Source organism: Carcharodon carcharias, chromosome 5, assembly GCF_017639515.1.
Source record: "Carcharodon carcharias isolate sCarCar2 chromosome 5, sCarCar2.pri, whole genome shotgun sequence".
NCBI classification, from domain to species: domain Eukaryota; kingdom Metazoa; phylum Chordata; class Chondrichthyes; order Lamniformes; family Lamnidae; genus Carcharodon; species Carcharodon carcharias.
The window spans coordinates 21,460,049-21,483,046 of record NC_054471.1 but is presented as its reverse complement, the minus strand read 5'-3'; the positions used below and the strand labels follow the sequence as shown (position 1 = coordinate 21,483,046).

At 42.6% G+C, this 22,998-nt stretch overlaps 1 protein-coding gene across 1 annotated transcript in view; it reads right to left on the bottom strand.

Annotated features, from left to right (window-relative positions):
- The window catches only part of LOC121278032 (transport and Golgi organization protein 1 homolog), a 120,452-nt gene that overhangs the window by 38,796 nt on the left and 58,658 nt on the right, over nucleotides 1-22,998 (bottom strand). The window contains exons 12-18 of the mRNA XM_041188050.1: nucleotides 17,433-17,504; nucleotides 12,775-12,879; nucleotides 12,564-12,686; nucleotides 11,123-11,234; nucleotides 3,862-3,914; nucleotides 3,677-3,767; nucleotides 2,475-2,613 (exon numbers count right to left, since the gene is read on the bottom strand). Coding sequence (XP_041043984.1) covers nucleotides 2,475-2,613; nucleotides 3,677-3,767; nucleotides 3,862-3,914; nucleotides 11,123-11,234; nucleotides 12,564-12,686; nucleotides 12,775-12,879; nucleotides 17,433-17,504 — 695 coding nt within the window. The remainder of the gene's footprint in view (nucleotides 1-2,474; nucleotides 2,614-3,676; nucleotides 3,768-3,861; nucleotides 3,915-11,122; nucleotides 11,235-12,563; nucleotides 12,687-12,774; nucleotides 12,880-17,432; nucleotides 17,505-22,998) is intronic.

Below are 22,998 nucleotides of genomic sequence, written 5' to 3'. Positions count from 1 at the left end.
GAAGGTGATGATATTATCTAAGGAATGTGCTAATTAAGGGTAGAAAGCAGGTCAAGCAAGGTACAGATAGCCCTAGTGGGGGTGGGATGAGTATAAATTTCATCACACTTCTACTTTGTAGCTCTGAAGAAGGGTCAAAAAATCAACTGTTTTTCTCTCCACAGATGCTGTCAAGAGCTGCTGAGTTTTTCCAGCATTTTCTGTTTTCCTTCCAAGAATACAATGGTGCTGATTTCCCGCAATCCTGTAATTTATTTAAGATCAACTATAGTTCAACTGATGCAGTATTCTACCAAGCCAATTTTCACATATACGGTTATCTCACTGCCTCCGATTGCTCAACTGAATAGACAAGATCCAGAAAAATTGCTTCTTTGTATAGACATCGACCCTACCAACTGGATAATACATAACAGTAAATCTCATCAGATTAGGAGGAGACAGAGCTACTTCCAGCAATCAAACACTCAACTTCTGTCCCCCTTCCATCCAGTGACTCAATTCAGAACTGATAACAGAATAAGCTGGGGACACAGCAGGTCATTCAGTGCCTGAAATAGAAATGATCACAGAATTGTGACAGTGCAGGTGGTGGCCATTTGGCCCATTGTGTCTGCACCGGCTCTCCAAATGACCTATTCACGTAGTGCCATTCCCCTGCCTTCTCCCTGTAACCCTGCATTCTTGCTTTTCAGATAAGTCTAAGTCCCTTTGAATGCCTCAATTAAATCTGCCTCCTCCACAATTTGTGCATTCTAGACCTTAACCACTCGCTGCGTAAAAAAGTTTTCCTCATGTTGCTTTTGCTTCTTTTGTCAATTAATTTATATCTGTGCTCTCTCTTTCTCCATCCTTTCGCAAGTGGGAACAGTTTTTCCCTATCTACTCTGTCCAGACCCCTCATGATTTTGAATACCTCAATCAAATCAACCTCTTCTCCAAGGAAAACAGTCCTAACTTCTCCAAGCTATCTTCACAGCAAAGTTCCTCATCTCTGGAACCATTCTCATGAATATTTTCTGCACTCTCTCCAATGCCTTCACATCTTTCCTAAAGTGTGGTGCCCAGACTGGATGCAGTACTCCAGCTAGGACTGAACTAGTGTCTTATACAAGTTCAACACAACCTCCTTGCTTTTGTACTCCATTCCCCTATTAATAAAGCCTAGCATACTGCATGCTTTATTAACCACTCTCTCAACCAGTCCTGCCACCTTCAATGATTTATGCACATATACCCTCAGGTCCTTCTGCTCCTGTACTCCCTTGAGAGTTGCGCCCTTTATTTTATATTGTCTCTCCATGTTCTTCCGATCAAAATGAATCACTTCACATTTCTCCACATTGAACTTCATCTGCCACTGTCTGCCCATTCCACCAACCTGTCTACGTCCTTTTGAAGTTCTATCTTCCTCACAGTTCACAATGCTTCCAAATTTCATATCATCCGCAAATTTTCAAATCGTGCCTGTACACCAAGGTTGAATTCATTAATACGCACGAGGAAAAGCAAGGGTCTGACCCCAGGGGAACTGCACTACAAACCTTCGAGACCAAAAAACATCCATTAACCACTACTTTCTGTTTCCTATCACTCAGCCAATTTTGTATCTACGTTGCTACTTTCTCTTTTATTTTGAGCTATAACTTTGCGCTCATGTCTGTTGCGTGACACTATCAAATGTCTTTTGGTATGTACACCACATCATTAGATTGCCCTCACCAACCCTCTCTATTACTTCTTCAAAAAGTTCCAGAAAGTTAAACACAATTTTCCCATGCTAGCCTTCTTTAACTAACCTGCATTTTTCCATGTGACTATTAATTTTGTCCCAAGTTATTGTTTCTAGAAATTTTCCCACCACCAAAGTTAAAGTGACTGGTCTGTAGTTGCTAGGCTGACCTTTGCACCCTTTTTTGAACGGTGTAACATTTGCAATTCTCCAGTCCACTGGAACCACCCGAGTCTAAGAGAGACTGAAAGGTTCAAGTTCCACGTGGGATCTTACATTTTGATATTTCAGAGGCATGCGGTCCTGATCTGTACCTCCAGAATTTTCAGTTTGTGTTAGAACTCTCAAATCTCCTTCTCAACTGTGCACTATTGCTACTGTCAGGACTTGCTCATAGGTATTGACTCAGTCTGTATGACAAGAAAGCCAACAAGTTCTGTCATTCAGAATCCCTATAAATAAGCCTTCTCAAGCTTTTATCCCTTGGTGATTGCAGATGACGATTTAGAATGCTAAAAATAGCACAGAAGACAGCCATTCAGCAGTGGGTATGAGTTCTTCAATTTCAGCTAACTTGTCTAATCCCACCCCCTGCATCCTTTTTAAATATTTATCCAGCTCCCTTTTAAATTATTACATTCTCTTCCACAGCAAACATTCAAATAGCCTGTATGAAAACATTCCTAACTCACCCCTCACTCTCATGTTACTCCAAGATCCTGGTAAGAAATCACAAACTTACTTCTGTAGGGCCATCTCCTTCTGTTGGTAGAGCTCAGTCAGGATCTCCAGCTTCTGCTGCATGGTTTTAAATTCATTCTCAAGCTTCGACTTCTCAGTTCCAGTGGCTACAAAGTTGTGTTCAAGCTGCTTAATTTGCTCTGAGTGAGGAAGTTTAAATGAAAATTAGTGGGGTTCTTTTTGACAGTTATTTCTATCCTTATCTTTCATCATCCCAGCCTTTTCACAGAATTCACAGTTCTTAGCAAAGCCAGAGTGGGAACCTAGTCAAAGGGGGCCAGAAAGGAATTTTTTTTAAAAAAAGATTCCCCCCATTTCCAATTGGTCGGGGGTTTTTATTTTGGTTTTCCTCTGCTCCTAGGAGATTACATGCTAGAAAGGAGGATGTGTGTGTTGTGCATATTGCGATACACAACACATCACAATTATATGAAACAAGCTGGATGGACCAGGAGGTCTTTTGTTGTCCATCATTATTCATAAGTGCATATGCAGGACGAATTGCCAGTTTAATCCTAAAATTTATGCTGGCCTGTTTTATAACTGGCAACTAGGAAATGGACAGGCATAGCTTAAATTAGGGTCATTACAGGTTGCTGATTACACTGCATTTCATCAACATCACAGTAGTCAAAATATCAATGTAGTGATCAGTCTACTGGTCTCTTTTCAAAAGCTAACCACAGGTTAGTTGCTTTACACTGATAGGTGTGTGACCTACCCATACTCATTTAGGAATGACAAACAGTTTCACTGATTTACTGTTCACAGAAAATTAAGGGAATAGTGGAAATCACTCCCCAAAATACTGGTTTAATAACCAGCGATGTGCAGCTTTGAAATTATACAGCAGTTTCACTCATACTGGCAAGCTCTCCCTCCATCAATACAAAATAAACCCTCTTTTGATCTGTAGAACTAATGGAATAGGCAAAGACAAAAAAGCAAAAACAAAGCAACGTGGGAAAGAAATGGTTCTCCCAACGGCTCTGTTGCTCCACACTGTCTACAGAACAGAAAGATCCCAGATTTGATCCGGATTCTGTCCTGAATAAGCCTCTCACAGCTGGGGTGGCAGCAGAGAGGTTACAACTAGCCTCAGCACCCTTGATAAGGGAGAAAACATTGTGCAAATTCAGCATCTAGTTTTTTCATTGTTTGCAGGTCAAATTTTCTCACATTCACACAAAAACAAAATCTTACCTTCTAGTTCGTGCCTAGCTTTTATTTCATCTGTCAGTTTGGCTTGGAAATGGTCTTTCTCTTCTTCAATGATTTTCAAGGTGGTTTGTACCTTGAGGAAGATCAAAGAGAATGACACTCCCATACATCCAACAAAATAATGCCATTCTAAATAAACACACACACAGGAGTTCTCTACAACTCACCCTTGAAACATCCATCATTTGCTGAATCTTCATTTTTATCCTTTTGCTTTTATCTAAAGAAAGAACACATTTTGAACAGTAAAACTGGAAGTGGCTTAAAATATTGAAAAAATTTATTTATGCAACAACTTGTATCTCAAACTTCTCACTGTACCTTGCATGCAATGAATTGCTTTGAAGTGCAGAGAGTTAACTAGCCCAGTGGTTCCCAGCATAACCCTGGGCAAGGCAGATGTCTCTAAGGAGGGGGTAATCAAGAGAAATTGTGTAACACTGAATTTTGTTTTAATACAAACATCCCCCTGTTTAAAGTGTGTTCTAATGGCCCGTTTTCGTTTAAGAACAATTTGTAAATTGGGGACATTCCCTGTATAGCACGGCCACCATTTTATTTGTGTGAAGTTATTGCACATGTTCAGTCTTTAAAAATAAATCACCCCTTCCTTCCTCCAGTTCTCCCACTGGCTGCCTCCTCTGACCCTCCCCCACTCACCCCTTCCTTCTTCCAATTCTCCCACTTGCTGCTTCCCCCAACTCTCCCGTGAGTGTGGGAGATGGAGAAGCGGCAGGTGGGAGGGCCAGGCCGCAGGAGGGGAGGGGGGTGGATGGGAGGGGGAAGCAATGAGGGGGAGATAAGTAGAAAGAGTTACTAAGTTATTAAGAGTTTCTAAGTTTGAGGATTTTTGGCACTCACTAGAATGGAATCAAGCATCACTGTACATGTGTCGAAAACCGCTTGCGTCTGAAATTGTCATCCATTTCTCCTAATTCATGTGCTTATGCTCCAATAAACAGACTCATTCAACTCATTCATCACACTAATGGTCAAGTAAAAAACTATTCTAGACATATGTTTAGATGTATTGTATAATTATACCGATTAACAAAATGTGTGGTCATTAGACGGGAAGTTGAAGAAGAAAACTTGGAAACCTCCGAGCTAGGCAATGCAATATCACCTAGTACATTGAAAGATCCGCCAAACAGCTTAAGATCAACAACTACTGCATCTGTTTTGAGGGTGTCTTTGGCTGACAGAAAAAAATAGACCAGTCAGAGAACTCTCTGCCCTTCTTCCACTGGATCTTTAAATATCAGACCCACAAGAACATAGACAGAACATCTCAGCTTAAAAGGATGGTATAGTCAAAGAACAAAGAAAAGTACAGCACAGGAACAGACCCTTCGGCCCTCCAAGCCTGCGTCGATCATATTGCCCGTCAACTAAAACATTTTGCACTTCCAGGGTCCGTATCCCTCTATCCCCATCCTATTCATGTATTTGTCAAGCTGCTCTTAAACACCACTATCGTACCTGCTTTCACCACCTCCTCTGGCAGCGAATTCCAGACACTCACTACCCTCTGCATAAAAAAACTTGCCCTGCACATCTCCTCTATAGTTTTCACCTCTCACCTTAAATCTATGTCCCCATGTAATTGACTCTTCCACCCTGGGAAAAAGCTTCTATCTGACTATCTAATCTGTCCATGCCACTCATAATTTTGTAAACTTCTTTCAAGTCGCCCCTCAATCTCCGTCGCTCTAGTGAGAACAATCCGAGTTTCTCCAACCTCTCCTCATAGCTAATAACCTCCAGACCAGGCAGCATCCTGGTAAAGCTCCTCTGCACCCTCTCCAACGCCTCCATTCCTTCTGGTAATGTGGCGACCAGAATTGCATGCAATATTCCAAGTGAGGCTTAACCAAGGTTCTATACAGCTGCAGCATGACTTCCTAGCTTTTATACTCAATACCCCTGCCAATGAAGGCAAGCATGCCATTTGCCTTCCTGATTACCTTATCCACCTGCGTTGCCACTTTCAGTGACCTGTGGACCTGTACACCCAGATCCTTCTGCCCATCGATGCACTTAAGGGTCCTGCCATTTACTGTGTAATTCCTGCCTGTAGTAGACCTTCCAAAATGCACTACCTCGCATTTGTCCAGATTAAATTCTATCTGCCATTTCTCCGCCCAAGTCTCCAACCGATCTATATCCCGTTGTATCCTTTGAAAATCCTCTTCACTATCTGCAACTCCTCCAACCTTAGTGTCGTCTGCAAACTTACTAATTAGCCCAGTTACATTTTCCTCCAAATCATTTATGTACACTACAAGCAGCAAAGGTCCCAGCACTGATCCCTGCAGAACTCCACTAGTCACAGCTCTCCATTCAGAAAAGCACCCTTCCACTGCTACCCTCTGTCTTCTCTAACCAAGCCAATTCTGTCTCCACCTTGCCAGCTCACCTCTGATCCCGTGCAACTTTACCTTCTGTACCAGTCTGCCATGAGGGACCTTGTCAAAGGCATAGAGTTATACAGCACAAAAACAGGCCCTTCGGCCCATCTTGCCCATGCCGGCCACCAAGCACCTATCTATTCCAACCCCATTTTCCAGCACTTGACCTGTAGCCCTGTATGCTATAGCATTTCAAGTGCTCATCTAAATACTTAAATGTTGTGAGGGTTCCTGCCTCTACCACCCTCTAAACCTCCTGCTCCTTACCTTAAATCTATGCCCCCTAGTTATTGACACCTCCGCTAAGGGGAAAAGTTTCTTCCTATCTACGCCCCCCACCCCCCCATAATTTTGTATACCTCTATCAAGTATCCTCCCTCAGCCTTCTCTGCTCTAAGGAGCAGTGTCAGTGCAGATTCGATGGGCGGAAGGGCTCTGCTGCACTGTGATTCTATGAAAACAACCCTAGCCTATCCGGTCTCTCTTTCATAGCAGAAATGCTCTAGCCCAAGCAGCATCCTGTTAAACCTCCTCTGCACCCTCTGCAATCACATCCTTCCTATAGCATGGCAGCCAAAACTTCAGCTGTGGCCTAACTAGCATTTTATACAGCTCCAACATAACCTCCCTGTTATTATATTCTATGCCTTGGCAGGTATCCCGTATGCCTTCTTAACTGCTTTATCTATCTGTGCCGCTGCCTTCAGGGATCTATGGACATGTACACCAGGTCCCTCTGAGGTCTCCTGACTTCCTAGGGTCCTACCATTCCCTTGTGTGTATTCCCTTGCCGGTTAGTCCTCCCAAAATCATCCTTCCAATAGAGCCAAACTGACACTTGCCAAAGGGTTTCGAACTAAAAAGCTAATTTGTCAGTTCCGTTTTCAGATACTTCGTATTTCTACAATACATTTCCTTAAGTTTGATTTTTAATATATATTTCCTGTGACTTTCCCTACAGTCAGTTGCTACATGCAAGGCTTTTTCATACAAGCTACAGCTGTACTAGCTTATTCCACACTGACCTTGTGGTCAGACTCTGAAATTTCATCATGACAGTTGACAGCTGTGCAAAGGGAGCTTTGTGTCGCCTTTGGATCTTTTGTCCATCACCTTAAATCTATGTCCTCTGGTTCTCCAACCTACCATCAATGGGAACAATTTCTCCTTACCTACTCTGCCCAGATTCTCATGATTTTGAGTACATCTGTCAAATGTCCTCTCAAGAAGCCAAGCTTCTCCGATCTCTTCACATAACTGAGGTCCTTGATCCCAGAATAATTCTTTTAAATCTTTTCTGGACCCTATCGAATGCCTTCACATGCTCTTAAAGTCTGATGCCCAGAACTGGACACAATACCACAGCTGAGGCTGAACCAGTGTTTTATAAAAGGTTCACCATAACTTCCTTACTTTTGTAATGTATTTCGCTATTTATTAAACTGAGGACCCCTATGCTTTATTTACCACTTTCTCAATCTGCCTGCCACCTTCAATGATTTGTGCACATAGAGCTTCAGGTCCCTCTGCTCCTGCACCTTCTTTTGAATTGTGTTTTATACTTTATATTATCTCCCCTCATTCCTCCCATCAAAATGTATCACTATGCAATTCTCTACATTACAATTCATCTGCCCATTCCACCAGCCTATGTCGCCTTGAAGTCTATCACTTTCCTCCTCAAAGTTCACAATATTTCCAAGTTGTGTCATCCTCCAATTTTGGAATCATGCCTTGAACACCTATGTCTAACACAAATCAAGAAAAGCAATATTCCTAGAAGTGACCCATTGGGAATCCCGCGATATTTTCCCCGAGTCCCAAAAATAACTGTTCACCGCTACTCTCAGTTTCCTATCACTCAGCCAACTGTATATTTATGATGCCATTTTCCTTTTCATTCCATGGGCTTCAGATTTGTTGTCAAGCCAGCTATCGGAGAACAGTTTTTGGAAGTCCATGTACACTACATCAAATGCATTATCCCCGTCAACTCTGTTATCACATCAAAAAACCGAATCAAGTTAATTAAATACGATTTGCCCTTAAATTGGTGCTGGCTTTCCTTAGTTAATCTACATTTGTCCAAGTGACTTAATTTTGTTACGGAATATCATTTCCAAAGGTTTTCCCAACATCAAAGTTACCACCTTCACATGGTCCATCTGACACTTCCCTTTCCTTCCCCAACCTGTTTCCATTTCTGGTGATAGACCGTCCATCAATATTCATTACAAGCCCACCGACTACCACAGCTACGTCGACTACAGATCCTCACACCCCGCGTCCTGTAAGGACTCCATCCCATTCTCTCAATTCCTTCTCCTCCGTCATGATGATGCCACTTTCCAAAACAGCGCTTTTGACAAGTCTTCCTTCTTCCTTATCCGAGGTTTCCCACCCACTGCGGTTGACAGGGCCCTCAACCATATCCTACCCATCCCCTGCACCTCTGCGCTCACACCTTCCCCTCCCTCCCAGAACCATGATGGGGTCCCCCTTGTCCTCACATCACCCCACCAGCCTCCGCATTCAAAAGATCATCCTCCACCACTTCCGCCAACTCCAGCATGATGCCACCACCAAATACATCTTCCCCTCAAAACTCCTCACCCCCCAACACCTTATCCTCTTCCCACGCACCTTCCATGTAACTACAGAAGGTACAACATCTGCCCCCTTTACTTCCTCTCTCCTCACCATCCAAAGGCCCAGGCACTCCTTTCAGGTGAAGGAGCACTTCACTTGTACCTACTTCAATTTGGGCTACTGCATTCACTGCTCCCAACTCAGCCTCCTCTACACTGGGGAGACCAAACGCCGACTGGGTGACCACTTTGCGGAACACCTTTGGTCTGTCCACAAGCATGACCCATACCTTCTTGTCGCTTGCCATTTTAACACACCATACTGCTCTCGTGCCCACATGTCTGGCCTTGGCCTGCTGCAATGTTCCAGTGAAGCCCAACGCAAAAAGGAGGAACAGCAACTCACCTTCCAATTAGGCACTTTACAACCTTCTGGACTTAACATTAAGTTCAACAACTTCAAACCGTGAATTCTCTCTATCTTCACCCCTTTTAAATTTTTTTAAAATTTACTTATTACTTTATTCTTTGTTTTATCCCCTTTTTTTATCCCCCTTTCTATCCTTTTCCCCAACCACCACCTCTCCCCCCACCCCCCAGCCCCCCACCCCACCCCCCCCCCCCCCCCCCATTCCCAAAAGGGCCATCTGTTACCTGTTCCATATTGTTCTTTCAGAGTGCTTACCCTTGTTCTGCTTTTCACATATTCTGCTTTCTCACTTTTATGCCACAATCAGCACCTTTAGTCCTTACCACAACCATTAACACTCCTTTTGTCTTGTGTCCATGGCATCTTTGTCAATCTCCCCCTAACCCTCACCTATCACTGACTGTCTATCCTGATTTACCTGCTCCAACCCTCAAAAAGTATAAACTTCATCACGTTTCTACTTCTCTTCAGCTCTGAAGAAGTCATATGGGCTTGAAACATTAATTCTGTTTCTCTCTCCATAGATGCTGTCAGACCTGCTGAACTTTTTCCAGCATTTTGTGTTTTTATTTCAGATTTCCAGCATCCGCAGTATTTTGCCTGGCCTCTAGTTGCAGGATTTATCTTTATGCCACTTGGAAGTGGGTGTAACATCTGTAATTCTCCCATCATCTAGCACCACCCCCATGTCTAAAGATAGGAAGATTATGGCTGCCTCTTCATAATTTCCACCATTACTTCCCTCAGTATCTTTGGACCATCTCATCCAGTTCTGGTGGCTTAATGTTAACTACAGCTAGCCTTTCTAATTCATCCTCTTTATCAACTAGTGACCAGTGTCTCAACTATCTCTTCTTTCACTATCACTTAGGCAGCAGCATCTTCCTTGGTAAAGTCCAATGCAAAGTACTCATTTAGTACCTCAGCCATGTCCCCTGCCTCCATGCATAAATGCCCTGGTTTGGTCCCTAAGCAGTCCCACTCCTCCTTTTATCAGCTTTTTACTATTTGTATGCCTATTGAGACTTTGCAATTCTGTTTTATATTAGCTGTCAGTCTCTTCTCACACGCTCTTTGCTACTCATTTCTTTTCCCATTTCCCCTCTGAATTTTCTACATTCAACCTGGTTCCCACTCATATAATCGACCTGGCATTTGTCATAAACATAAAAACAAAATACTGCGGATGCTGGAAATATGAAATAAAAACAGAAAATACTGGAAAACTCAGCAGATCTGACAGAATCTGTGGAGAGAGAAATAGAGTTAAAGTTTCGAGTCCGTATGACTCTTCTTCAGAGCTCTGAAGAGACATCGCGCGGACTCGAAACATTAACCCTGTTTCTCTTTCCACAGATGCTGTCAGATCTGCTGAGTTTTCCAGTATTTTCTGTTTTTATTTATCGTAAACATATCTGCTTCATATTACTCTATCCCTTTTGTCATCCAGGGAGCTCTGGCTTGGTTTGTCCTACCTATTCCCTTTGGGGAAAACGCATCATAACCGTACCCAAACTATCTCCTCTTTGAGGGAACCCTGAATTACAGTTTTGCTGCCAATCTTTGATCCTAATTTTCCTGGCTCAAATCCATTCTCACCCCAATTTAACTCCAAATAATTATTTTTATTCTGGATTGCACCTCAATCTTTTCCATTTCCAAATTGAACCTTATAATAGTATGATCATGGTCCCTAAATGCTCCCCTACTGACACGATTCACTTGACTTACCTCATTCTCTAGAACCAGATCCAGCAATGCCTCCTTCCTCATTGAGCCAGCCAAAGACACTTCAGAAACTCTTCCCCATCTCTGCCCTTTATATTACCCTTTACATTACTATCCCAGTTTATATTAGAGTGGGGAAGAGTTGGCTTCTTAAAACCTCTGAAGGCACTAAAATTCATACTACCCTTCTTTTATCAGGACACTTGTGTGTAAAAGTAAATCACTGTGCTCAATAGTTAACGGTGATCAGGTTACGTTGCACTGGTTTTACCTGGCAGCTCTCCATTAGCCACTTCACCATCCACTTCTTTGTCCCACCCATTATCTTCACTGTCAGACTCAGTGTCAAGCTGCCTAAGTTGCATCACGCAGTCTGTCAATACCTGGATATTGGAGGAGAATGAGAAAGGTTACATCTGATAAGATGACAGCAATATGGGTGCAGGTTCAAATTTCTAAAAGGTGGGTTAACGACGACTTTTCACCTTTTGGATCTAAGTTCAGACCAATAGGAAACAAGTTGCTGTCTTTTGGTTTTAAGGATTCTATGTGAAATACCTTTGAGTATTATCAACCCAGCTCCTACAGGAATGGGTCCATAGCACAAAACTATCCCCAAACTGCTCGGAGGTGACAAAATAGCTGGTGTGTTACAAAGTGTTTACAACACAGAAACAGGCCATTCAGCCCAAAAGGTCCATGCCTGTGTTTATGCTCCACACATGAGAAATGGATAGTCATGCTGCAACAGTGGGGAAAGGGGAAGGTACTCTGCTAAGCTTGAATGTTGCAGCACATTGCTGAGTAGAAGAGGGGGCAATGCTTTGCACTTAATGGTATTGTATGTAACCTGAACCTCAAGACAGATATTGTCCCAAAATGATGGGGAAATAGTCCATTCCTCGGCACCATCTTGATTGACCAGAAAATTTATGAAAGCAAAAGTTTAAAAAAATACGAGTGCCAATCCTTTTTGGTCCATTAAGACTTGAAGAGAAAAATATCACAAAACTTTGTCTGATAACTCTAACACTTCCAAATAGTTTTGATTTATTAAAGCAGCCAGGAAGCACATTTAAAAAGAACTGGTTGAAGACATGAATTCCCTTCCGGAAATGCAATTTTAAAAATCCCACTACAGATAAAAAAAACTTTTTAAAAAACTGACTTTAAACCAATATTTCTTATGCTGCTGAATGGAAGTACATCCAGTAATCACTGGGCAACTCCACCTGGGGCACATCAGCTCACCATTGATTCTATTCCCCTGTCTGCTTACTATTGCAGGCTGAGCCAGCCTAATCATGACCTTGACATCCTATTCAGACAGTGCAATGGACTGATATATCTGGATTTTTGTGCTCAAGTCCTGGACTGGGACTCGAACTTTCAATCTTCTAACTGAGCAAGAGTGCTACCTACTGAGCCACAGCTGAGGGGGTGGGGGTCCTTGCAAACTTTGCCTTTCAGCTCTTCCCCAGAACTTCAATACTGCAAAATCCTCATTTTTCCCTCATAGTCCTTCCTATTACAATCTGTAGCTTTTTAATATTCAAGCTTGTGCTAGCTAATCACTACTTTTCAACCCTAATGCACTGCGGCCTTGGATCCATTAACTCAATTTCTCCATTAAGTAAAAACTTTAGAAAATTACATGCATTGATAAACTGAATGCAATAAAAAGACCAGTTATGATATCTTTTTCCACATACCTCGATTTCATTGTCCTTGTAAACCAGCATTTCCTCCAGGTTTCTCTGAGCTTTCTGGCAGAGTTTAATCTGCTCATTAAGCTCACTGTGTCGCTCACTCCAGCCTTCCGCCTCTTGCAGAAGCTGCAAACCCACAAAACAAAACCTTTATAAATGACCTAGAAATATTCTAAATGGGTCACTAGGTTCTAATCCAGCAAAGAATATTCACCTGATTTTTGCTCTGCTTAAGCATGGCATTTTCTTCTTGCATAGACTGGATGTCTGCTTGCAATTTTTCTTCATTTACTTTGGCACCAGAAAGGGCTACCTGTACCTAAAAGAAATACACACCTGCATGAGGTTATGCCTGTCTCCAACTCAGGTTCACTGTAAACTCATTAGTTTCTCTCCTAGGAGGAGTGGCCTACGCTGAGATACAGAAGAGATCTCCACAAATGGTCTTCCTCTTTAGAGATTCTAACGCCCCTGCTATTTATTTCCTCTGCCAGGACATCAACGTTCCTCAGGGTAGAGCCCTCGGCCCAACCAGCTACAGCTGCTTCATCAATGATCTTCCTTCCATTATAAGGTCAGAAGTGGGGGTGGTCGCTGATGATTGCGCAATGCTCAGCACCGTTCAAAACGACTCACTGAAGCAGCCCATGTCCAAATGCAGCAAGACCTGGACCGGATTCAGACTTGGGCTGAAAAGTGGCAAGTAACATTCTTGCCACACAACTGCCAAGCAATGACCATCTCCAACAAGAGAGAATCCAACCTTCTCCCCTTGACATTCAATGGCATTACCATCATTGAATCCCCCACTATCAACATCCTGGGGGTTACCATTGACCAGAAACTGCACTGGACTAACCAAATAAATACTGTGGCTACAAGAGCAGGTCCAGAGGCTAGGAATCGTGCAACGAGTAACTCACCTCCTGACTCCCCCAAGCCTGTCCACCATCTACAAGGCACAAGTCAGGAGTGTGATGGAATCCTCCCTACTTTCCTGGATGAGTGCAGCTCCCATAACACTCAAAGTGTGACGCCGTCCAGGACAAAACTGCCCACTTTATTGGCACCACATCCACAAACATTCACTTCCTCCACCACTGACGCGCAGTAGCAGCAGTGTATACCATCTACAAGATGCACTGCAGGAACTCACCAAGGCTCCTTAGACAACACCTTCCAAACCCACGACCACTACCATCTAGATGGACACAGACAGTAGATAGATGGGAACACCACCACCTGGAAGTTCCCCTCCAAGTCAATCACCATCCTGACTTTGAAGGAACGGCAATATATTTCCATGTTGCTAGGTCAAAATCCTGGAACTCCCTTCCTAACAGCAATATGGGTGCATTCAATCCACATGGACGGCAGCGGTTCAAGAGGCAGCTCACTACCACCTTCTCAAGGGCAACTGGGGATGGGTAATAAATGCTGGCCCAGCCAGCGAAGCCCACATCCTGTGAATGAATAAAAATAAAGGTTACGAGCTCTAACTCCACTTCAGGATTTAATCCAGGCTGACACTTCAATACAGTACTGAGGCACTGCTGCATTTTCAGAGATGATGCCCTTCAAATGAAAGGTTAAACTTGAGTCCCTTCTGCCTGTTCTGGTGGACACAAAAGATCCTATAGCACTTTTCAAAGAGGCAATATAAGCAAAAGCGGACTAATCAATCATTCATCTGATTTGCTGTTTCTGGGAATTTGGCATACGCAAGGTGATTGCTGAGCTTAAGGGTTACTACAGGACAGAATGAGACTGTTTGGCCCATCAAGTCCGTGTCAGCACTCTGCAGAGGAATCAATCAGTCCCATTTCCCTGCTTTATCCCCACAGCCCTGAAAGTTTATTTCCATGAAGTGCATGTCAACTTTCTTTTAAAATCATTCATTGTCTCCGCTTCCATCATCTTCACAGGCAGAGTGGTCCAGGTCATTACCACTCACTTTGTAAAATAGTTCATCCTTACATCCCCATGCATCTCTTGCCAAAGTCTTTAAATCTGTGTCCCCTATTCCCCGTGCCATCAACTAAAGGGAACAGCTTTTGTCTACCTTCTCCAAACCTGCCATATATCTTTTACACCTCTGTTCCAAGGAGAACAACCCTGATTTCTGCAACCATAACCTTGGAGCTAAAACCCTTCACAGCTGGAACCACTCTGATAAATCTCCTCTTCCTCCTCTCAAGGATGTTCACATCTTACCTAAAGTGTGACCACCAAAACTGGACATCATACTCTAGTTGTGGCCTAACCAGGGCTTTATAAAGGTTCAGCATAACGTCCCTGTTTTTGTACTTAAAGCATCTAATTATGAAGCTCAAAATTGCATATATTTTGCTAACTCTCCCTCAATATGTCCTGTCACCTTCAAAGATCCAGGCACATGAACCCCACGTCCCTCTGTCATTTACATTCTTTAGAGCTGTCATTTAGCCTACATTGCTCCTTCTCATCACATCTGCCAAAATACCTGCACAACAGTGGCCGTATGTCAAAAGTGACCAGAGGACATGAAGTGCTTTGCGATACAGGACAGAGAGCTGCTATTTAGATGCAAGCTTCATCAATCCAGCATTTTCAGTTTTTTACTCCTTTTAAAAAAAACATAATCCCTCAGAAGTTCCATTCCCTCAGTACATGTCACAGCATGCCAGGAGTACCAAAACAACAGTTCAACATGTATAATTTTCTCCAAAATATAATTTTCACTTTTGAAAACCTCAAATTTCTTTCCACAAAACACACCACAAGTGGATTGTTAAAGGAAATTACATGGTCTGTTTAATCACAACCACCAGGGAACCATTTAGGAAGCATTTAAATAGGGGGTTTCATTGAGGATGCTTAAGCAGACTGACAAACTACTGACATTCACTAACACAGTGACAATACCCCACATTAAGCTCTTATAACATTCTCTGTATACATGATGTTGCCCATGTAACAGTGCAGCAACATTCTCTGCACACGTGACATCACAATACTGTAATGTTATCTGGACAATGACGATTACCCACATTAAATTGTTATAAAGCTCTCTGTAAATGATGTTACCACAGAGTGTACTCTGGGTGGGGAACTTAAATGTCCATCCCAAAAAGTGACTCGGTAACACTACTGCAAACCAAGCTCGCTGAGTCCTAAAGGACATAGCTACTGGGTTGATGGTGAGGGAACCAACAAGAGGGAAAAATATACTTGACCTCATCCTCAGCAACCTGCCTCCCGCAGATGCATCTGTCCATGACAGTATTAGTACAATTGACCACCGCACAATCTTTGTGGAGACGAAGTCCCATTTTCACACTGAGGATACCCTCCATTATATCGTGTGGCACGACCATCGTGCTAAATGGGATGGATTCAGAACAGATCTAGCTCAAAACTGGAAAACCATGAGACACTGCGGGCCATCAGCAGCAGCAGAATTCTATACAACCACAATCTGTAACCTCATGGCCCAACATATCCCCCACTCTACCATTACCACCAAGTCAGGGGATCAACCCTTTTCTATGAAGTGTGCAGGAGGGCATGCCAGGAGCAGCACCAGGCATACCCAAAAATGAGGTGTCAACCTGGTGAAGCTACAGCGCAGGACTACTTGCATGCCAAACTGCATAAGCAGCAAGTGATAGACAGGGCTAAGCGATCCCAACAAATCAGATCTAAGCTCTGCAGTCCTATCGTGTCCATTCATGAATAGTGGTGGACAATTAAAAAAACTCATTGGAAGAGAAGGCACCACAAATATCCCCATTCTCAATGAAGGGGGAGCCTAGCACATAAGTGCAAAAGACAAGGCTGAAGCATTTGCAACAATCTTCAGCCAAAAGTGCCAAGTGGATGATCAACATCCTGGGGGTTATCACTGACCAGAAACTGAACTGGACTAGCCATATAATTCTGTCGAAGGGTCACGAGGACTCAAAACGTCAACTCTTTTCTTCTCCGCCGATGCTGCCAGACCTGCTGAGTTTTTCCAGGTAATTCTGTTTTTGTTTTTGTTTTTGGATTTCCAGCATCCGCAGTTTTTTTGTTTTTATAGCCATATAATTACTGTGGCTACAAGAGCAGATCAGAAGCTAGGAATCCTGTGACAAGTAACTCACCTCCTGACTCCCCAGAGGCTCTCCACCACCTACAAGGCACAAGTCAGGGGCGTGATAGAATACTCTCCGCTTGCCTGGATGAGTGCAGCTCCCACAGCAGGTCAAAGGAGCCCATCCATAAATATTCACTCCCTCCACCACTGGCGCACAGTGGCAGCAGTGTGCACCATTTACAAGATGCACTGCAGGAACTCACCAAGGCTCCCTAGACAGTACCTTCCACACCCAAGGCCACCACCGTCTAAAAGGACAAGGGCAGCAGACACATGGGAACACCATCACCTGGAAGTTCCTCTCCATGCCACTCACCATCCTGACATGGAAATATGTCACCATTCCTTCACTGTGGCTATTAGGGATGAGGATAAATGCTAGCCTAACCATCGATGCCCACATTCCATGACTGAATAAAAAAACATTATAACGCTGTAACAATCTCTGTACACTCTGAACAATGACAATTACCCACATTGCATTGCTATAGTGCTCTCTGTAAATGATATTGCCTCATTCCACTGCTGTAACATTCTCTGAACAATGACAATACTCCACATTACACTGCTGTAACATTCACTGTACATTGACAATACTCCACATTACACTGCTATAACATTCACTGTACATTGACAATACTCCACATTACACTGCTATAACATTAACTGCACAATGACAATCCTCCACATTATACTGCTGTGACATCTGTTCACATTAGCCTACATTTATCCAATTATACTTAAGGCGGTCTTACCTGAGAGAGTTCTGCTGAACGAGTTGAAATAACATTTTGTAAACTTTTCACAGATTTCTGAGTATCGGCAATCTGGGTTTTAAAAAAGGAGAAAAGTTAATATCAAGACAAAAACAGATAAGAACATTGGTCTGTCCTGTGTTATGATCCTAGACCAGGCCCCTCCCCCCAAGATTTTGGTAAGATTTGGTTAGGGACCAATAACATTTTGTTTAAAGTGGACAATGAGATTTGTTTGAGATTCAGAGACTTGCTAAGAGAATAAAGCCATAAGATTCCACAGGTTTTGAACAAAAAAAAACTACTATACAAGGTCAGAAAGATCAAACAATTTATAATATCCATCTTACACTCTCAACATTCAGGATTAATATGAAGTATGCATGAATTAACAAGTACATTGTGGTTGAACACACCACACAACACATTAAATAGCAAATGCAATCAAGACAGATCTCTCAGATTTCTCTGCAACCCACCCAGATGTCAGTAAATGCTGAGTCAATCAATCTCATTGGAACTGTCTCTCTCACAAAAGATTCCTATCTTTATCTTCGAAGATCTAGATTTGGAATTCTCTCCAAAAGTCACTCCAACTTGGACGGTCTTAATAGCAGCTCGCCTCACAGGGTTCCAATCTTGTCTCCCAAGGGTCAGTCCCCCTAGATTCCAGAATCTGCACTCAAGCACCAACTCACAAGCACAACTTCAGCTCTACGGCCACACCAAACAGATTACCACTACTCCAAAGGGATATCTGCCCCAACAGCTCGCAGCATGAAGTGCCAACTTTGAGATTTTCAGAGCTTCTGCCAAGCCCCCTTTGCTGGCCAGGGCTTCTCCTAAGCCCTCTTCACAAAGTCTGCTAACCGCAGCCCTTTTTCGCTTGGAGCCACTCTTTCTGCTCCTCTTTCTTCTTTATTGGGACCTCTCCCTGTTCCCTGCCAGGGACTCTGCTATGGCGTTCCAATCCCAGTCACATGATTTGGTTTTTTTTAACGCCATTTTCTTTTTTGCACAGGCACACTGGGCCTGTCCTTGGCCTGAAGAACTTAAACTGCTGAATTGTGCAGCCTGCTGCCATTCCACACATGCATGGAAACTCCTGAGAACTGTCAGGAGTTGGAGTTCCCAGCCCCTTGGTCTCTGGCGAGGCAAGTCTGGCTTTCGTAATAACTGCACAAATAAACTACAATTTATTTTCATGCAAAACCTTGTTGAAACCTTGGGATTCTTCCTGCACACAGAATCATAAAACACTTTTGCCCAATGTGGCTGTGCCAGCTCTTTGGTGGAGCTATAGAGTAGATTCACTGTTCCAATTCTTTCCTCATGGCCTTTCAAATTTACGTCAATTTTTTTTCAAAAGTGACTCTTGAAACTTCCGCCACCCTTTCAGGTGGTGCATTCCAGATCAAAACAACGCGTTGTGTAAAATAATTTCTCCCTCTGAACTAAAGCGCGCTGGCTCCTTAGAGATTTAGCAGAACTCACCTGCTTTTGAGCTCTATGCCTCTATTTATAAAGTCAAGGATCTTGTATGCTTTCTTTTCAAAAAGAGCCTTCACAACTTTTTCTGCAACCTTCAAAGATTTACATAAATGAAACTCCAAGCTCTCTTTAAAATTTTAACATGGTTCCATACGTAGTGTGACCCATTCTCCAGAGGGAGGTTTTTCTCTACCTACCCTGTAACCTCCCCTGTTCCAAGGATAACAATTCTAACTTTCCAGTCTCCTTATAACTGAAGCCTCTAGTCCCTGATAACATTGTGGAAAATTACCTATGTATCCTCAAGCCCATCTTACCCAAAATGTGGTGTGCACAATACTCAACTGAGGCCTAACCAGAGATTTATAAAGTTCCAGCATGATCTCTTTGCTCGTAATCGCAAATAACCCATAGATTTCTCTTAAACGAGGCTATTCAGCCCATCGTGTCTGCACCGGCTCTCCAAATGAGCATTATGGCTTAGTGCCATTGCCCTGCCTTTTCCCTGTACCCTTGCACATTATTTCTATTCAAATAATCATCTAATATCCTCTTGAATGCCTCGATTGAACCTGCCTCCACCACACTCCCAGGCAGCCCATTCCAGACCCAAACCACTCGTTGTGTGAAAAAGTTTTTTCTAACGTCACACTTGCTTCTTTTGCAAATCACTTTAAATCTGTGCCCTCTTGTTCTTGATCCTTCTACCAGCGGGAACAGTTTCTCCCTACCTACTCTGTCCAGCCCTCTCATGATTTTGAACATCTCTATCAATTCTTCTCTCAGCCTTCTTCTATCCAAGGAGAACAGTCTCAACCTCTCCAATCTATCCTCTTAGCTGAAGTTTCTCATCCTTGGAACCATTCTTGTAAACCTCTTCTCACTCTTTCCAATGTGTTCACAACCTTCCTATAGTGTGGTGCCCAGAACTGTATACAATATTCCAGCGGAGGTCTAACGAGTTTCTTATATAAATTCAGTATAATCTCCTTGCTCTTGTATTCTATGCCCCTATTAATAAAGCCCAGGATACTATATGCTTTATTAACGGCTCTCTCCACCTATCCTGCCACCTTCAATGATCTACGCACATATACACCCAAGTCTTTCTGCTCCTGCATCCTTTCAAAATTTCACACCTTATTTTATATTGTCTGTCCATGTTATTCCTATCAAAACGCATCACCTCACACTTCTCTGCACTGAACTTCATCTGCTACCAATCTGCCCACTCCACCAACTTGTCTACGTCCTCTTGAAGCTTCACACCATCCTCCTCGCAGTTCACAACACTCCCAAGCTTCATATCATCCGCAAACTTTGAAATTGTCCCCTGCACGCCAAGATCTAGATCATTAATATATATCAGGAATAGCAAGGGTCCCAATACCGACCCCTGGAAACTCCATTACAAACCTTCCTCCAGCCCGAAAAATATCCATTGACCATTACTCTCAGCTTCCTATTTATCAGCCAATTTTGTATCCACGTTGCTACTGTCCCTTTTATTCCATGAGCAATAACTTTTCTCATAAGTTGGTTGTGTGGTACTGTGTCAAATGCCTTTTCAAAGTCCATGTACACCACATCAACAGCATTACCCTCATCTGCCTTTTCTGTTACCTCTTCAAAAAACTCCAGCAAGTTAGTTAAACACGATTTCCCCTTTAGAAATGTATGATGGCTCCTCCTTATCAACCCATATTTTTCCATGTGACTACTAATCCTATCCCAAATAATTGTTTCTAGAATTTTGTCCATCTTATCAATATTTTTATTCTTTCATGTGAACGTCACTGGCAAGGCCAATATTTGGTATCCATCTCTAAATGCTATGCCACCTTTTGAGGATTTGTGTTTACGGACTCTATAGGACACAGGAGCAGAAATTAGGCCATTCGGCCCACCGAGTCTGCTCCGTCATTCAATCATGGCTGATAAGTTTCTCAACCCCATTCTCCTGCCTTCTCCCCGTAACCTTTGATCCAAGATGTCTCTGCTCATCTACACATTTCAAAGTCATGCCATTTATAGTATAGTATATGGTCCTTTCATATTCCACCCAAAGTGCAACATTTCACATCCGCCATGCTTCAGCTTATTTCACCATGTCACCCCGAAGTTTACAGCTATCCGCATTAAACGTGGCAATTTAATAGATATCAACTGCAAACTTTATAATGCTGCCCCCCACACCTGAGTCTAAGTCATTTATAAAGATGATTAAGAAACGGATCCTGTAATGACCGTGACGGGAGGAGTGAGCGAATTATCAAGCCCCGCTACTCCGCAGGCTGTACAACTAATTTATGTGCTTAATTTTCTCACCAAAATGGCCAACTGTTTACCTATTATTCTAGTACGCAGAAGAAAAGAGACTCTGACCAGGCTTCTATCAAAAAACTCTGATTAATTTATTATAGAACAAAACTCCTTTGAATCAAGTTTCAAGAACTGGTTAACACAAGATTATAATCTGGAACTGTAACTAACTCACCCTTTTAAACTTCCGCAGCACGCACATAGACACACACAAACAAACAAAAAACACACAGCTCTTCTCTGCAGTTGAGCCGATGAAAAAAACCTTACAGAGAAAAAAAAATTAAAGTTCAGAGGCTCAAGGCTGTCGGTCTGAAGTTCCCTTGGGTGAAGATGTGCCACTGGACCCAACAGGTGTTGGGCAGTTCACCAACGACACTTCAGTATGGAGAGTATAGCTGGACCAATTCTTTCTGTCTCAGACAAACTACACGCAGATGAGGATTATCTAGCTACAGGTTGAGAAGCACACATGGTTTCACAAAGCATAGAGAGTGAGAGAGAGCTGATCAGGATGGCCTTCTACTCTCAGCCTTTCCTCAAGACCGAAAGTTTGAACCTGTGGTTTAGCTTAAGATTTGCCTCTGCCATGTGAGTGCATTTTTGTCTTCCAGCTTTTCATTAATTACAGTCCTTTGCCGTTCAAAACAAACAAAACGAACTAACAACTCCTTCTCAAGTATCATATAGCTCAGGTGATTTCTCGGAAGAGGCCTAATTGTTGACAGTTCCAAGGCGAACCTATGGCCCTTTTAAAAAACTCTTAGCAGTCTCCAATGTCCAAATAATGCAATGTCCTTCCAAAACCAGTTTAAAGAGATATGATCCTAACATGCCTCCACCCTTAAGAGATGAAACACCATTTCAAAATATGTTTCCTTCACATATCAGACAGAAAAAGATAGATACAATACTCATAGACAAAATTCAAACATGCACTCACTCAGCCACTCATTCCTTCAAACAGAGCTTGTACAGTTTTCTGACTTCCTTGCTTTTCAGATAATTTTACAAAATTTACACTCTTGATAATGCATCAATTATCTTTTCCAGCAATATGAACAATTTTTAAGTTATAAGGCTGTATGAGCAAGCTCCACCAGAACAGTTTGTCATCTGAGTCTTAAAATTTTTCCACAAAGGCCAAAGGATTACAGCCAGTATATACTAATGTTTCTTTACAGCCATGACAGATATATACCTCGACATGCTTAAGAGCCAGTAACAATCCCAGTGTTTCCTTTTCTACCATAGAGTACCTCTTTTGATGCTGATTTAACGTTTTAGCAAAGTACCCACATTGCCCTATGCCCAATTCATCTTCTTGCAATAAGACTGCACCCTCCCCCAATCACTAACATTGATTGCCAGCTTGAAGGGTTTAGCAAAATTAGGGGCAGCTCATGCTTGTTCATTGGTTAGAATCGCCTTCAGCTTCTCAAAAGCTGTCTGGCATTCTCTTGACCACACCACATTTGCTTTCTTTTACAATAAAATCAATCAGTACAGCTGCTATTGTGCTGAAGTTTGGCACAAATTTATGATCGAAACAGCACTTCCCTAAAAATCTCATGATTTCCCATTTAGTTTTAGGGACAGGGAATTCCATCAAAGCCTGTACGCTATCCTATATGCCTCAAATAAGTTACTCGCACTTTTGCGAACTCACTTTTTGCAAGGTTTATTACTAGATTTGCTGACTGTAAGCATTTAAATAAGGCTTCTAATTGTTTGAAATGGTCTTTCCATATGT